This window comes from Globicephala melas, chromosome 20, assembly GCF_963455315.2.
Source record: "Globicephala melas chromosome 20, mGloMel1.2, whole genome shotgun sequence".
Classification (NCBI taxonomy): Eukaryota; Metazoa; Chordata; class Mammalia; order Artiodactyla; family Delphinidae; genus Globicephala; species Globicephala melas.
The window spans coordinates 19,142,307-19,157,568 of NC_083333.1; the positions used below are offsets into that span (position 1 = coordinate 19,142,307).

Sequence of the window (15,262 nt, forward strand, 5' to 3'; positions counted from 1 at the left end):
TGTGGCCGTGAAGGGGTGGCCAGGAGAGCGATGTGGAAGGTGGGAGGGGTAGAATGTTCTGGTCTCTTCTCTCCTCTCCTTCCTGGTGTCATCCTTTCTCCAACTGGCAAACTCCTACTCATCCCTCAAAGCCCAACTCTGCTGGGGCCTCATGGGTTGGTGGTGTGGCCAGGGAATCCCTCCTCTCAGCCCCTCCCCCATACCGTCCCACCAGCAGCAGCTCCCGCTCCCTGGCGCGGGGCCGCAGCCACTTCCAGATGTCCATGGTGAAGAGCGTGCTGCTGCTATTGAAGATGGAGGTCAGCGATGACATGAGAGCGGCCATCATCACAGCGATCATCAGCCCCCGCAGGCCTGGGGGGACAGGGGCCGCTGTGACCCTGCCCGGGCCGCGCCCCCGCCCCCGGGAGCCCTCCTGCCCAGGCCCCGCCGTCTGACGCCCCTCCAAGTCCCTGCAAGTAGAGGCCCAGGAGGGAGGAGGTGGGGGGGTTGGAGGTGGTGGGAGAGAGACCCTGACGTGGGAGGCTGGGGACAACGGCGGGGCTCCCGCGTCTGCTGCCTGAGCCTGCGGGCTGCTGGCAACGGGGATCTGTTCTCAGCCTCTCGCTTCTACAGAGCTTCCAGCTGACAGAGCACTTTCACACCCAGACTTCATTGGACGGTGAGGAGGTGGAAACTCAGAGAGGGGAAGAGAGTTGCCCAGGGATGCACAGCAGGCCAGCGGCAGAACTTAGGGGTGGGGCGGAGGAGTGAGGACAGCCTGGACGGGACCCTCAGCCTGGAGGCCCCGCCCTGGGCAGGGCCCAGGGACCCAGGGCCTGGGGTTTCCTGCTACTTCCTGTGTGTGGCCACACTGTCTTGTTGGCTCTGTGAGAGAGGAGATGTGGTTGCCCAAAGAGGAGACAAAAGCCGCCTCAGTCATGGGCTGAAAACGAATAAGGGGCCCCCACCGAGGTGGGAGAGGCCCTGCTGTGCAAAGCCTGACGGGGGTCGTGGGCTTGAGAGGGGCTGAGTGTGCAGAGGACTCAGTGATGTGTGGCTTCAGGCTGGTCGCCTCCCCTCTCTGGGCTTCAGTTCGAGTCTGTCTCCAAGGCTTCCTGTGCTTTTTCTTCAAGTGTCTAAGCACCTCCTCCACCTCTGCAGATTCTCTGTCCTCCGCACCCCTTTCCCCCACCCCAGGATAAGCCACCTCCCCTGAGGGCTCAGACTTGCAGGTGCCATTGCTTGCCTGGCCCTGGTTCTGCGTCTGACCTGCTGTGTGACTTCCAGGCATCCCATGGCCCTCTCTGTTCACTTAGGCTGACTGAGATGGGGCCCAGAGGAAAGTGAGTTAAATCATGGTTTTCCTGCAGACATGTCTCCAACCTCCTTCCCTTGCTCAGGGAGGTGGATTAACTTGGGGCTTATTCTCCTCCCATTTCTCACACAGGGAGCTCAACGCCTGGAGAGGGGTTATGGCTCACACGGCTGGGTGTCAGCGAGCCCCCAGAACAGAAGGGGCAGACGAGGCATCGGGGTGGGAAGCCACAGTGCGGCCAAGCCCCGTGCCGGTCAGTTTCCCTGTGCGGCTGCGTTTAATCCCAGCAACCATGCTGAGGGGTGGCCCGGGACAAGTCACTTTCCTCTCTCTGTGCCTCAGTTTCCCCATCTGTAAAACGCAGCTAAGAACTCTGCCTCATAACCTTACATAAGAAGCAGTTTGTGGGCTTCCCTGGTGGCGCAGTGGTTGAGAGTCCACCTGCCGATGCAGGGGACACGGGTTTGTGCCCCGGTCCGGGAAGATCCCATGTGCCGCGGAGCAGCTGGGCCCGTGAGCCACGGCCGCTGAGCCTGCGCGTCCGGAGCCTGTGCTCCGCGGCGGGGAGGCCACAATAGTTGAGAGGCCCGCGTACCACAAAAAAAAAAAAAAAAAAGAAGCAGTTTGTGAAAGGGCCTAACACCCAGCAGGCCTGAAAGAGGAGACAGTGGCAGCCTTTCTGGAGGGACGGGCCAGCACTGGCTAAGAGGATGAGCCTTGGGGGCAGACCGCCTGAGTTCAGAACCCAGCTTTGCAGCTCACTTGCCACGTGACCTTGGCCAGGGCACCCTGGGTCTCAGTGTCCCCATCTCTAAAGTGGGGATGATGAGGGACTTCCCCGGTGGTCCAGTGGTTAAAACTCCACGCTTCCACTGCAGGAGGCACGCGCGGGTCTGATCCTTGGCGGGGAGCTAAGACGCCACATGCCGTGCAGTGTGACAAAAAGAAGAAATTAAAGTGGGAATGAAGATCACAGCGCCCAGGGCTCCTGAGAAGAGGACGTGAGTTAGCCGCGTGTGAGGCCCCGGGCGTGGCACCTGGCGCGCGGTGGGTGCCCTGTGCGTCTTCTATTATTGCTGCTTTCCTCACGCTATGCTCATCCCACCTGGATGTCACACAGAGTCACGCTTGATCCAGAGTGGGCTCCACCGCCCCCAGGGCTCCTCCCCGGACCCAGCTGGAGCCTCACCTGTGGGCATCAGCTCCATGACCAGCTTGGGGTAGGCGATGTTGGAGCAGCCGATCTCGGCCCCGCAGGCCCGCAGGCACTCAGAGGGCACCACACAGCCCACGTCATCTGCGCGAGAGGGATGCCTAGTGTCCCCCGCCCGCCCCTCGCCCGCCCTCCCTGGGGTGGGCGAGCCCCGGGCTGAGGACAGGAGCCTGGCCGCACCTGCTCTGTCACCATCTGCCACCAGCGGCTGCTCGGCCCTGGGCCTCAGTTTCCCAGCCTGGGTGACGAGGTGGGGGCCGGCCTCAGAGACTCCTCTGGCCCTTGACACCCTCTCCTCCGGCCTGCTGCCCATCACATGACCCCAGCTCCCTGGCCCACACCAGGCCGGCTCCCCTGCAGGGCAGCCCCGCCCAGGTGAGGCGTCCGGTCTCCTTCCCCCCACCTCCAGAGGGGCAGGTGGAGGCCCCCCACCCGGGCTGACCCCCTCCAACAAGAAGGGAGCCCAGAGCTCCGCACAAGACCCTCCAGACTCCCAGCTCCTCGGGCCGGTCTCCCTCCCTGCCCCTCTCCCTGCACCCCAGCCTCCTCCCACCCGAGCCTTTGTGCTGGGTGCTGCTCTCTCAGGGCTTCCCAGGGGCGGCTCAGAAGTCATTGCCTCCATCTGAAATAACCCCCCTCCCCCATGACCCCCTCCCCCCCATCGCTCGTTTTCAGCACTTCACCTCCCCTGGACAACTGGGGCTGTCGGCACGGGAGGTGGTTCTGCTGCAGACCCTCCCCCGTGGCGGGGGCAGCGCCCACTGCTCGCCCTCTGAGTGAACAAGGATTGAGTGGATGGCCCAGACCTGGCCCGGATCCGAAATCCCAGACTCCCCACCAGCCGCTGGAGCCTGACCCTATTCAGGGCCTGCCGGAGGGGGGCCTGGCCCCCGAGAGCGGGCGGAAGTAACAGACAGGGTCGACCCACGTGCTGTTGTTCCTCTGGGAAGCACTCCTTAAACACCTTTGGCCCCTGCCCCCTGGGTTCTCAGCAGGGCCCGCAGAGGAATGCGCAGAGCAAGCAAACACGGAGACACAGAGATGCGATTACAGGGAAAGTTCAGAAACAGCGGCCGCCGCTCAGCCGCGCGGCCACAGGGGCCTGTTTGGGGGGTAACGTTCCCACGCGTGGGCATTGATGTTTCCGTGACTTGGAGCCCCTGCGCGGACCGGGCACTCCTGGGTTAACGCCGCTCCTTAGATGCCCAACCCACCGTCGAGGGTCTCAGGCCCCCTCCCCAGGGCCAGAGGGGCTGGAGCGGCATCATCCCCTCCCCCATGACCCGCGTCCCCGAGCGCCAGGCTTCCAGGGCATCTGCCCCGCCAGGCCCCCACCCCTGGCACCTCCGGCTCAGTGTGTCCCACTGTCCTCCCTCCTGCCACAAGGTGGGCACCAGCTCCTCACGGCCTCCCTTCCATCCTCTCCATCCTTCCAAAGTCACCGCTTTGCTCACATCACTTACTTCTCAGGAACCCCCTCCCCGCCATGACATTCGAGGCCCTGGACAACTGGTCCCAGGTTCTGTCATCCCAGCACCGCGCACTGGCCACCCCGACCTGCTTGCAGCTCTTCACACACGCCCAGCATGCTGATGCCTCTGTGCCTTTGCAGACACAGTCTCCTCCTGCTGCTCTGTCCCTACCCTCGCTCACCTCCCTCTTCATGGCCTGCTGCGAAGGGCTTGCTCTCCGAAGCCTTCCACAGTTCGTCCCCACCCGCTAAGGCAGAGTAGCTTCCTCCCAAGGGCTCTTAAAGCCCAGGGTTGAATCACAATTGTTTGTTTGCATATTTTACGCCCTCCACCAGACTGGGAGCTCCGCAAGGGTGGACACTGGCTTTGAATCATCTCCTCTCCCAGGTATCTCCCTGTCCAGGGCTGGGCCCAAAGGAGATGCTCTGTGAACAGTTGTAAATGAATGAAAGAGTAAACAAGTGAATGGTTGGGAACAAGGGGAAAGGCACAGAAGGAGAGGAGGAAAGGGAGAAAGGACCCCACAAAGAGCTATGGAGGAGTTCAGGCACTGTTTGATCCAGCTGCCCTACCCTACCACCTCCCACCCACAGCTATGCATATGAGAGAACTCAGGAGCAGAAAGGGCATAGCTTTCCTAGGACACGTAGTCAGACCCGGGACAGAGCCTGGGGTCCCACGGTGGGACTCTGGAGCCACTGGGGTTCAGGTGGGGGCAGGTGACAGGTCCCTCGTGACAGGTTCTGGGCTTGGACTGGCTGGCTCTGGCACCGGGAGGACCCAGCCCTCCTGGGAGGGATGGGTGATGCGTCACGGCCACATGATGGCTCAGAAAGGCCAAGTCAGGAGATTCTGCCTGGTTTATTCGGCCGGTTTCAGCCCATTCCAGGCTGCCAGGACGGGGCCTTGCCTCCGGGCGCCTCGGGCTTGCCTGCCTAAGCAGCAAGTAAGAACCACCTCTCCTTTGTGACAGCAGCAGAGGTGCTGCCACCTACACAAAGTCCCCCATTTGTGCCAACTCAGGAGTGAGCAGCCCCAGGCCAGGGGCCTGGCCTTGCCTGAGTACCGGATTCCATGGGCCTGGGAGCTCCCCGCTGGGCTCCACCTTGACATCAGCACCCCTACCCAGCCGGGGCCCATGCCAGAAGCCTGAGGGCTGCCTCTCTCCTTGCCCCCCACGTCCTCCCTCCCTGCGGCCAATGCCAAGTCCAGCCACTGGGCTTGGGGACCAGGGGAGCTGCACCACCTCCCCCCTCTAACCCACCTCCCCTAAAACCGTGACTCTGCCCACTATCCTCCCTGCTCACAGCCTCCTGTGGCCTCCATCCCCTGCAGGAGGGATCAGGGGACTCTAACTGTGCACTACAGCCTCTGCCCACTTGGCCACCTGGACCACTGCCAAAATTTCACCCTCAACTCTGGGCCTCTGTACCCTCTCCCTGGAACACCCTTCTCAAACCCAGGGAGCTCATACTGATTCCTCCCAGCTCGTTGCGGATGTCTGGGCTCTACAGGCTTTGAGGAAACACCCTCCACGGCACCAATAACTCTGTGACTTGTGTCCTTCCTGCCTCTCGATAGACTGTGACCATGAGCCCCATGGAGAAGCCTGGACTCCAACAGCGCACAGCACAAGCCAATGGGTGGCAGGTTCTACCTGTGTTTGTTGACTGACTAAATGACCCTCTTCCAAGCTGGTCATTGGACACACCACCCCGAGGGGTAATCAAGGTGCTCCCCACTCCCAAGCAAGCCTGGCTTATCCCTGGGAGCCAGTTCAGATGCTGATATCACAGGAGGGAGCACACAGACCTGGCTCTGAGTCCAGTTCTCCCAATCCCTTACGATGTGATCCTGGGTATTTATTCTCTGGGGCTATATCTTTTGCTGTAAAACCCTTCTGGGGACATCCATAGGCCAACAAGTCAACTTCAATCTAAATTTCATACCTTACACAAAAAAATTAACTCAAAATAGATCACAGATTTAAATGTAAAACTATCAGACTTCTAGGAAAAAAGTAGGAGGATATCTTCAGAACCTAGGGCAAGGTGAAGAGTTTTTAGACTTAACGTCAAAAGCGTAATCCCTTAAATGGGAACTTGATAAAATAGAGCTCATCAAAACTAAAGCTTTGGGACTTCCCTGGTGGTCCAGTGGGTAAGACTCCACACCCCCAAGGCAGGGGGCCCAGGTTCAATCCCTGGTCGGGGACCTAGATCCCCCATGCATGCCGCAACTAAGAGTTCACATGCTGCAACTGAGAAGTCTGCATGCTTCAACTAAAAGATCCCATGTGCCGCAACTAAGACCCAGCACAGCCAAAATATAAATACATACTTATTTAAAAAAACAACTAAAGCTTTTGCTCTGCATAAAACACCTGTGGGAAGGATGAAAAGAAAAGCTGCAGAAACAAATTCAGTAAAGTCGCAGCAAACAAGATCCATACATAAAACCGGCTGTGTTTCTGTATACTAACCATGAACTATCAGAAAAAGGAATTACGAAAACAAGCCCATTTACAGTAGCATAAAAAAGAATAAAATACCTAGGAAAAAACTTAACCCAAGGAGGTGAAAGGTTTGTACGCTGAAAACTGTAAGATGCTGAAAGAAATTGAAGAAGACACAAAAAAATGGAAAGGTATTCCATGCTCATGGATTAGCAGAATTAATATTGTTAAAACGTCCAAAGTGACCTACAGATTCAGTGCAATCGCTATCAAAATACCAATGAGGGCTTCCCTGGTGGCGCAGTGGTTGAGAGTTCGCCTGCCGATGCAGGGGAAAACGGGTTCGTGCCCCGGTCCGGGAGGATCCCGCATGCCACAGAGTGGCTGGGCCTGTGAGCCATGGCCGCTGAGCCTGCGCGTCCGGAGCCTGTGCTCCGCAATGGGAGAGGCCACAGCAGTGAGAGGCCCGCGTACCGCAAAAAAACAAAAAAACCAAAAAAACCCCAATGGTATTTTTCACAGAGGTAGCAAAAACCATCCTAAAATATTTGTATGGAGCCATAAGAGATCCTGAGTAGCCATAAAAGATCCGGGACCTTAAGAAAGAAAAACAAAGCTGGAGGCATCATACTCCCTGATTTCAAACCAAATCACAAAGCTATAGTAATCAAAATAGTGTGGTATTGGCACAAAAACAGACACACAGATCAATGGAACAGAACAGAAATAAACCCCTCACATATATGGTCAACTGGTTTACGACAAAGGAGCCAAGAATATACAATGCGGAAAGGACAGTCTCTGCAACAAATGGGTGTTGGGAAAACTGGACAGCCACAGGCAAAAGAATGAAACTGGACCCCTATCTCACACCACATGCAGAAATCAACTCAAAATGGCTTAAAGATTTGAAAAAAGGCCAGGAACTGTGAAACACCTAGAAGAAAATATAGGTGGTAGCTCCTTGACATCAGTCTTGGCAATGATTCTTTTGGATTTGACACTAAAAGCAAATGCAAAGAAAGCCAAAAGCAAACAAAAAACCCCCAAAACAAACAAGTAAAAAACAAGTGGGACTTCATCAAACTGAAAAGTTTCTGCACATCAAACGAAACAATCAACAAAATGAAAAGGCAACATACAGAATGGGAGAAAATATTTGCGAATTGTGTGTCTGATAAAAGGTTAATATCCAGAATATGTAAAGAACTCATACAACTCAATAGGAAAAACAAAAACCCACAAACAGACCCCAGAAATCTGATTTAAAGATGGGCAGAGGAACTGAACAGACATTTTTTCCAAAGGAGACGTACAAATGGCCAACAGGTACATGAAAAATACTTGTACAACATCACTAATCATCAGGGAAATCATCACACCTGCAAGAATGGCTACTATCAAAAAGACAAGAGATAACAAGAGTTGGCCAGGATGTGCAGAAAAGGAAACACTTGTACATGGTTGGTGGGAGTGCAAATGGGTGCAGCTACTATGGAAACAGCATGGAGGTTCCTTAAAAAATTATAAATAGAACTACCATATGATCCAGCAATCTAGGTTACATATTTTAAGGAAATGAAATCACCACCTCAAAGAGATATCTGCACTCCTGTTCACTGCAGCATTATTCACTCTAGCCAAGATATGGAAACAATCGAAATGTCCTTCAGTACTTATAATACACAGATAAAGAAACTGTGACGTTTACATATATAAGAAAATATCATTCAGCCATGAGAAGGAAAGACATCCCGCCATTTGCAACAACGTGGATGGACCTCGAGGGTGTTATGCTAAGTGAAATAAGTCAGAGAAAGATCAATACTGTATGATATCCCTTATATGTGGAAGCTAAAAATGCCAAACTCGTAGAAACAGAGACTAGAATACCATGGAGTACCAGGCAGCAACAGAAAGGAACACAGCCATACACACCAACCTGGATGAATCACCAGAGAACAGATCGGTGGCGCCCAGGGTTAGGGATGGAGGTGTGGGTTTGGCTGTAGAGGGACAGCTCTGCGTCTTGATTGTGATAGTGGTTACACAAACGTACACATGTGATAAGGTTGCACACATCTACACACACGCACAGAAACAAGCACACGTAAACTGGGGAAATCTGAACGAGATTTCTGGCTGTGGTATTACTACGCTATGGTTATGCAAGATGACACCATTGGGGGAAACTGGGTGAAGGGTGCATGCAAGCTCTCTGTTGGTTTTTTTTAACAGCTTCCTGTAATCTATAATTTTGGGCAGGCAGCTGGAGGGCTGCAGGCCCTTCAGCCCTGAGAGCCAGGACTCCCTTCATGAGCCCCAGGGCCTCCGTGCAGGGGAAGAAAAAAAGGAGAAGCTGAGGCCAGAGAAGGTCTTGTCTAGATCCCCAGTGGCAGAGGCTGTAAGTCAGGCTTCAGGACTCCCAGGGCAGTGCTTGGCCCTGGGACCACCTTCCTCCCCCTTCTGACCATGTGCAGGGGCGGGGGGATGCAGGCGTGTGTGCATGTACCTGGGAGGGGCTGGGGGCACTATGTTCAGACACATTGTGAAGCCCCCGGGCCAGGGTGGAGTGCAGGACTAGAGGGGTCAGCGATGGGGACGACAGGCATGCTGGGGCTGGGACACCGCATCACTGCTCGAGGCAGCAGACCCAGGGAAGAGGCTGACAGGCAGATGGGTGGTGGTGAGGGTCCTGGGGGAGGGGGGTTTATGGGCCCAGGCCCAGTGACATCAACAGCTGGCCCTCGGCAGCAAGAGCAGTGTCCTCGGGGCCCCAATCCCAGGTGAGCACGAAGCAGCTCCTTGCAGGGCAGGCGAGGTGATGGTGGTGGCAGGACTGGGCCAGGTGCCTGGCTGGCTGCCCGCGGCATGCAGCGGGATGCGGGCCGTTGTCAGGCCAGGTTTCATGGGCTTTGCTGTCCCCACCCTGGCAGCCTGCTTTCAGATGTGGTCCCCATACGCCCCCAGAACCGGGGTCCCAAGCCCCAGGACGCAGGGCAGAGGGCTGGACCTGACCCCAGCCCACAGCCGCCCTCTGAGGCCCTCCCTGCCCCCGGGTTCATCATGCGGGACCAGTCCTGGGTGGGCGGAGCTCCCAGAAGGGAGCGGGGCTGGGACCTAGAACTGGGTACCTGCTCTATCCACACCAGGCTCTTTGCAGGCTCCTGAGGTCGGGTCAGACCTGCCCCACCTCTGCCTTGGTGGCTCCCAGCCCGGTCCCGACCCTACTTCCGCAACTGGACAGCTGAGCATCTGCATGGACTTCCGTCCCACCTGGGAAACTGGACACAGGGTGGGACCAGGGTTACCAACAGGCTGGGGGCTGGGTGTGCTAAGGCCGTTGACTGCTGTGTGTCCTCAGGAAGAACACTGCCCCTGTCTGGGCTGCAATGTTCCAGGAGCTCTTGGACTTGGGTCCCTGAGCTGTTCAGAATTCGGCTACCTGGGGCTGGTGCCAGCGGAGGAGACAGACACACACCGCCCAACGTCTGTGTCCGTCGCGGGTAGGGGTGAATCGGTTTCCGGCTCCGCCCCCGGTCTCACGTCACCGCAGGTGGCGGCAGCGGGGTGGGCGAGGCGGCACTGAGTCACAGGCCGCCTGTGCACCCGCTCCGCCCGCGCCGCCCGGTAAGCGAGACCTGGGCCGCGCCCCCGACCCCGGGCCCCCCGGCAACCCGCCCGCCGGCGCGCTGCCCCGAGCCTCCTCCGCACAGGCCCCTCGGGCTGCCGATCGCGGGCCCGGGGGCTTTCGAGACCCCATCCCATTCCGGAAGCCCTCGGGATGCGGGGCGCCGCCGAGCAGGGCCAGAGGTCGTCGGAGAGCGGACGACCTCCTGCCCCTCTAGGAAACTTCTGGGAAGTCCCCTTCCTGGCCTAGTTCCCCCCAGAGGTCGCCCTGGACCTCTGGCAGCTCCAGAAATCCTCTGGGACGCCGGCCCCCGTCCCCGGCAGGTTCCGGCACCCGGGGCGGGAGGCGTGCCGCCCACACACACCCCCCGCCGGCCCCTCCTCCGCGCGGCCGCCCCTCCGCGGCCCCGCCTGCGCTCTGACCCGACCCTGCGGCCCGCCCCTCCCGCAGGCTCCCGGGGGCAGAGGATCGGCGGCGGCGGCGGCGGTGGCGGCGAGAGGCCCCAGAACGCGCTGCGCCAGGCCGGCGACCGGGCTCCAGACCTGCTGAACGTGCGTCCAGCCCGCGGCAGAGGCTCCCGCCATGGCCTTCTCCCAGGTGCAGTGCTTGGACGACAGCCACGTCAACTGGCGCTCCAGCGAGGCCAAACCCGAGTTCTTCTACAGCGAGGGGCAGCGGCTGGCGCTGGAGGCCCTGGTGGCCCGCGGCCCCGACGCCTTCTATGAGGTGCTGAAGCGGGAGAACATCCGCGACTTCCTCTCGGAGCTGGAGCTCAGGCGCATCGTGGAGACCATTGAGGTGTATGACCCCGGCTCCGAGGACCCCCGGGCCAGCGGCCAGCCCCGGGGGCCCGAGGACGGCGAGCTCGGTGACGGCGAAGAGGGCAGCGGGGAAGAGGGGGCCCGCATCGAGGCCGAGACGCTGCCCTCGCTGGAGTACTGGCCCCAGAAGTCTGACCGCTCCATCCCAAAGCTGGACCTGGGCTGGCCGGACACCATCGCCTACCGGGGTGTGACCCGGGCCAGCGTCTACATGCAGCCCCCCATCGACGGGCAGGCCCACATCAAGGAGGTGGTGCGCAAGATGGTCAGCCAGGCCCAGAAGGTGAGCCAGTGCGAGTCCCCGGAGAGGACGCGGCAGCCTCGCCGGCGCCGAGCACACTCTCACTCAGAGCCCAGCCTGGTCTGTTGGCTGCCTCCCCTCCTGCCTTCACGGGGCTCCTTGGTTTCTTTGCAGAGGGGTAGGGCCCCTGGGTCCTCTGAAAGGTGACAGCGGCCGCCCCAGCTCAAAGGGCCTTTGTGCATTGTTGGGGGCTGTTGCTGACTTCCCCAGACCTGGCGAGCAGGTTCCCCAGACGAAGGTGCTGCGATGGGGTGGGGCAGGGAAGATCACGCGGCTTTCTCTCACTGCCCCTCGGGATGGCTCTGATTCACACCTGAGAAGCAGGAGGCTCCCAGGCCCACGCGCCTACATGCCGGGAGCTTTCTGGCGATGCTTTTGTGGGGTGGCGGAGAGAGGCTGGGGCGGGAGGTAGGCATGGAGACTAAGAGGTAGCCTGAGTCCGTCTGAGGCTGGCTTGGAGATCCAAGTTCAAGCGTGCCTGCTTCCTGGCCACGCTGGGTGACCCTCCCTGAGCCTCTCGGTGAGCCTCTCGACCCTCGATGAGGGTCGTTTCCCTGGACTGGAGGAACCTCAAGCGTTGTCCGGACCTCCCCGGGAGCGACCCCTGCCGAGCTGTGCAGTGTGCCAGCACGCTGACACGCGTTCTGAGAAGGGGTCTCGCCCCTGGCAGCCACCCAGGCCTCGGCTGGTGAGCCGGTGCTTCTTCACGCTTCTGTGGTTTCAGAGCACGTTCTGAGATGACTGATAAGGCCTGCCTCGTGAGCTGTGCTGAGGACGCTTCTGAAGCTGGGTCTGGGCTCAGGAGAGAGCAGCGAGTGCTCAGCCGTTCTGTCCTGGCCTTGGCTTGTGGGACGAGGTATTTCTAGCAGAGTTTAACACTTTCAGTCTTCTGGGTCTGCTCGAGACCCAAACGGTGGCTTTGGGGACCGTCCTGGAGGACAGACAGGGGCCAGGGGAGCTCTTGGGCACAGAGAACAGAAGTGGGTAGGAGCTGCCAAGGCGGCCATGGCTTAAGTTTCCAGAAGGGTGGAGTCCCTGTCCCCCGAAGGGCCTGGCCGGGTCGGAGAGCCTGTGCTGGGGAGCCTGGCCCTTGGCCTGGTCCCAGGCAGCTCTGGGGCTTCGGGTTTCTGGTCTGTGAAATGGAGGTGGCGAGGATGAAAGCTGTGAGGATGGAGTCCGGTGACTGAGTGAGAAAGAGATGGAGGGGGGGAGGGGCCTTCACCGTTTTCAGGCTGAATAACCCACACCACTCCTGCTGTGGGGTAGGAGGGCGCTGCTGACGTGGGCGCCTGGCTGGAGGTCATGGGACCCAGTCCCCCGGGAGGGCCTGTTGGGATCCCATTACCCAGCCTCCTCTCCCTTTTTAAAACTGGAGAAGTTGAGGCCCTGGGTGGGGACTTGACCTGCGGTGCCCCGGCTCCTCCCCGCCCCCCATGGCCCTGCTCCCCACCAGGAGTAGGACAGAGGCAGATCCCAGATCCCAGACGGCACAGGAACAGCTGGAGAGTCTAATCTCCCCCAGACAGAAAGACAGACGGCCTGGCCCAGTGATGGGGCCAGATAGGGGAGCCTGGGGCCATGCTGGGCACCGGGGCCTCCTCCCTACGTCTCTCGTCTCTATGGCCGGAGCTGAGACCCAGCCACCCCATGCAGTCCCATGCCCCCCCGTAACTTAATATGCTCCCCACAAAAGCCCCCCAAGATTATCGGCATCACCTGTGTAAGGTGACAGCCAGGAGGAAGTCCATCCCAGGTCTGAACCCCGGTCTGTGTGGTCCCAGTTGGTGCTGTCCTGCAGCCCCCAACAGGTGGGACTGGTGGGCATTGCCCCCTGCTTTCATCGCTCCTAGAGGGAGGCTCACTGATGCCACCCCTGCCCCCACGCTCAGACAGCAGGGAGCCACAGGCCCAACAGGAGGGGCCTCAGAGGCCAAGTGCCTCCTCTCAGACGGGGACACCAAGGGCGGAGGACGGGGATTTGTTCACATCTGTCCCCTGCTTTCCAGCCTGCATCTTCCCTGCCATGTCCACCCTGGGGCCCATGGCCAGTGTGGGGTGGGTGTGTGTGTACGGGCTGCCCTGATAACCAGAGGTGCTGTTTATTGAGTGCCGGGCACTATATAATCTCGTGTAGCGCCATCTGTTCCATTTTTAAGATGTAGTAACTGAGGCCGCACTGGTTAACCCCTGCCAAGGTCACCTGGTTAGCTCTTGGGTGGAGGAGTAGGGAGGGACCAGACCTGTGTTGTCCTCAGACTCCAGGACAGGTCCCCTGCCTGTCCTGCCCTGGCCTTGGCAGGATGCAGTGAGAGGCAGGGCAGGGAGGGGCAGCTCATCCAAGCTACCTGCAACCCTCCCACCTCCCCTGCTCTGCTGCTTCCCAGGCTCCCAGGGGCCGGGCTGTGACGCTGATGGATGCTGACAGGGTGTTTTGCCTGGGCTGCCCGCCTGTCTGCCGGGAGCTCTCCCTACCTTATCTCTCCTCGTGAATCACCTCTTTTCCCCTCGCCCCCGCATCCTCCTCTCACCCCCAGTACCAATGCAGGGACAGTGGCCTCTCTCCCCCACTGGGATGGGGATCCCGCTGTCCAGCTGCCTGGACAAGATGCTGGCCCCCTGCCCACCAGGGCGCCTGGGCTGGAACTGGTGGTGCTGAGTCAGGGCGGCCCAGCCCACTGCCTCCTCAGCCTGGCCTGTCGTCAGCACAGCGGGCCGACCCTGGGGCAGGGAAGTGACACAGCATACATTCAGCCCGTCCCCGCCGGGAGCGGCTGTGTTCCCATCAAGGCTAACGCTGAGTCCCCCCATTTCCCAGGAGATTAGACTGGAACTAATGGGCCACAGTGCCAGGAGCCAGGGGTACTGGGGTCAGGTCCCTGCTCTGCCTCCACCGCTGTGTGACCTGGCACGAGCCCCAGTCATCCCATCTGTAAAATGGGTATAGGCATTGACGCCTCTTAAGGATCCCTTCAGCTCTGACACCCTGCTGCCCTGTCCTTCTTGGACTCCTCTGGGACGAAGACCAGTGGGCCCAGGGTCTGACTCCACCGGCTGGGTGGCCCTGAGCAGGCCCCAGAGATGGAAGGTCATCTGCTTGCCCCTCCCCCAGCCCCCGGGAGCCAGTGATTTATCCAGGGAAAAACCTGCCGTGGGGTTCCAGCTGCATACCAGAGGCCGGGCCTGTAGCATCACGCCTAGGCTGCTGCAGCCTCTGCAAGAGAGGGGTGAGGCTGGACTGGGTTGGGCTGGGACTGGGGAGGGCCTGCCTCGGCCAAAAAAGGGGGTAGATGCTCTAGCAAGCTGTTCATCCAGGAGATGCTAGGCACCGCTCCACCCCCTCCAGGACCCCTTCACCAGGGACCCCAGGGGCAGGGGTGGATCGTGCGCACGTGAGGAACCTGGGGGAGCACGAAGGAGAGTGAGTGGTGGAGGCTGGACCAGAACCCGGAGCTCGTGCCTGCCAGGCCAGGGGCATTAAGTTTCTTGCCCAGGGCCACACAGCAGGAAGGGACTGGAAGCAGGCTCCACAATGCCCGCGTGACCCCACGTCTCTCCTGTCAGGCCCCTGCCTTCCCACACTGCAGTCCTGGCTCACGGCTTGGCCCCAGGAGAAGAAAAGCACTTAATGAGGCACTTATGAAATCCCAGCTGTACATCAGGTGCTGAGCAGGTACTTTACCTGCCTGGATCCTCCCAGCTCCATGGTGTCAGGTAGCGTCCCTTCCGTGCAGATGAGGAAACTGAGGCTTAGAGGGGCTCACAGAGGGCAGGTAACTTGTCGCCGATCCGATCCCTGGAGGAGCTGGCCCAGAGCCCAGCTCTGAGGTCAACGAGCCCGTTTCTCTGGAGAAGCAGCGTCTTGGATGTTCTTTCTGAGCCCTGCCCCTCTTGGCAGCCGTGGAGCCTTGCTGCGGGCCCCCAGCTTGACTCAGGGCAGTAAAAGCATTTTCACGAGGCTCCTAGACTCTGGGCTCCGGCAGGGGCAGAAGTCTGACCACACCAAGGCCTGGTGAGCACAGGGTCATGGGGGGCCAAGGCCCCTGGGACCAGGAGGGGGGCTCTTGCTGTCCCC

The 15,262-nt window shown here is 59.5% G+C and overlaps 2 protein-coding genes across 5 annotated transcripts in view; one reads left to right on the plus strand and one right to left on the minus strand.

Moving 5' to 3' along the window:
* SLC5A10 (solute carrier family 5 member 10) overlaps positions 1-15,262 on the minus strand; it is a 54,863-nt gene that overhangs the window by 4,575 nt on the left and 35,026 nt on the right. For 3 of the 4 annotated variants that reach the window (XM_060289899.1, XM_030861251.2, XM_030861250.2), the window contains 2 exons: positions 2,487-2,594; positions 204-354 (listed from right to left, as the gene is read on the minus strand). In XM_060289899.1, coding sequence (XP_060145882.1) covers positions 204-354; positions 2,487-2,594 — 259 coding nt within the window. The remainder of the gene's footprint in view (positions 1-203; positions 355-2,486; positions 2,595-15,262) is intronic. The other variant, XM_060289900.1, reaches the window with a different exon arrangement.
* Positions 10,541-15,262, plus strand: part of FAM83G (family with sequence similarity 83 member G) — a 29,710-nt gene continuing 24,988 nt past the window's right edge. The window contains exon 1 of the mRNA XM_030861246.2: positions 10,541-11,172. Coding sequence (XP_030717106.1) covers positions 10,651-11,172 — 522 coding nt within the window. The 5' untranslated portion in view covers positions 10,541-10,650. The remainder of the gene's footprint in view (positions 11,173-15,262) is intronic.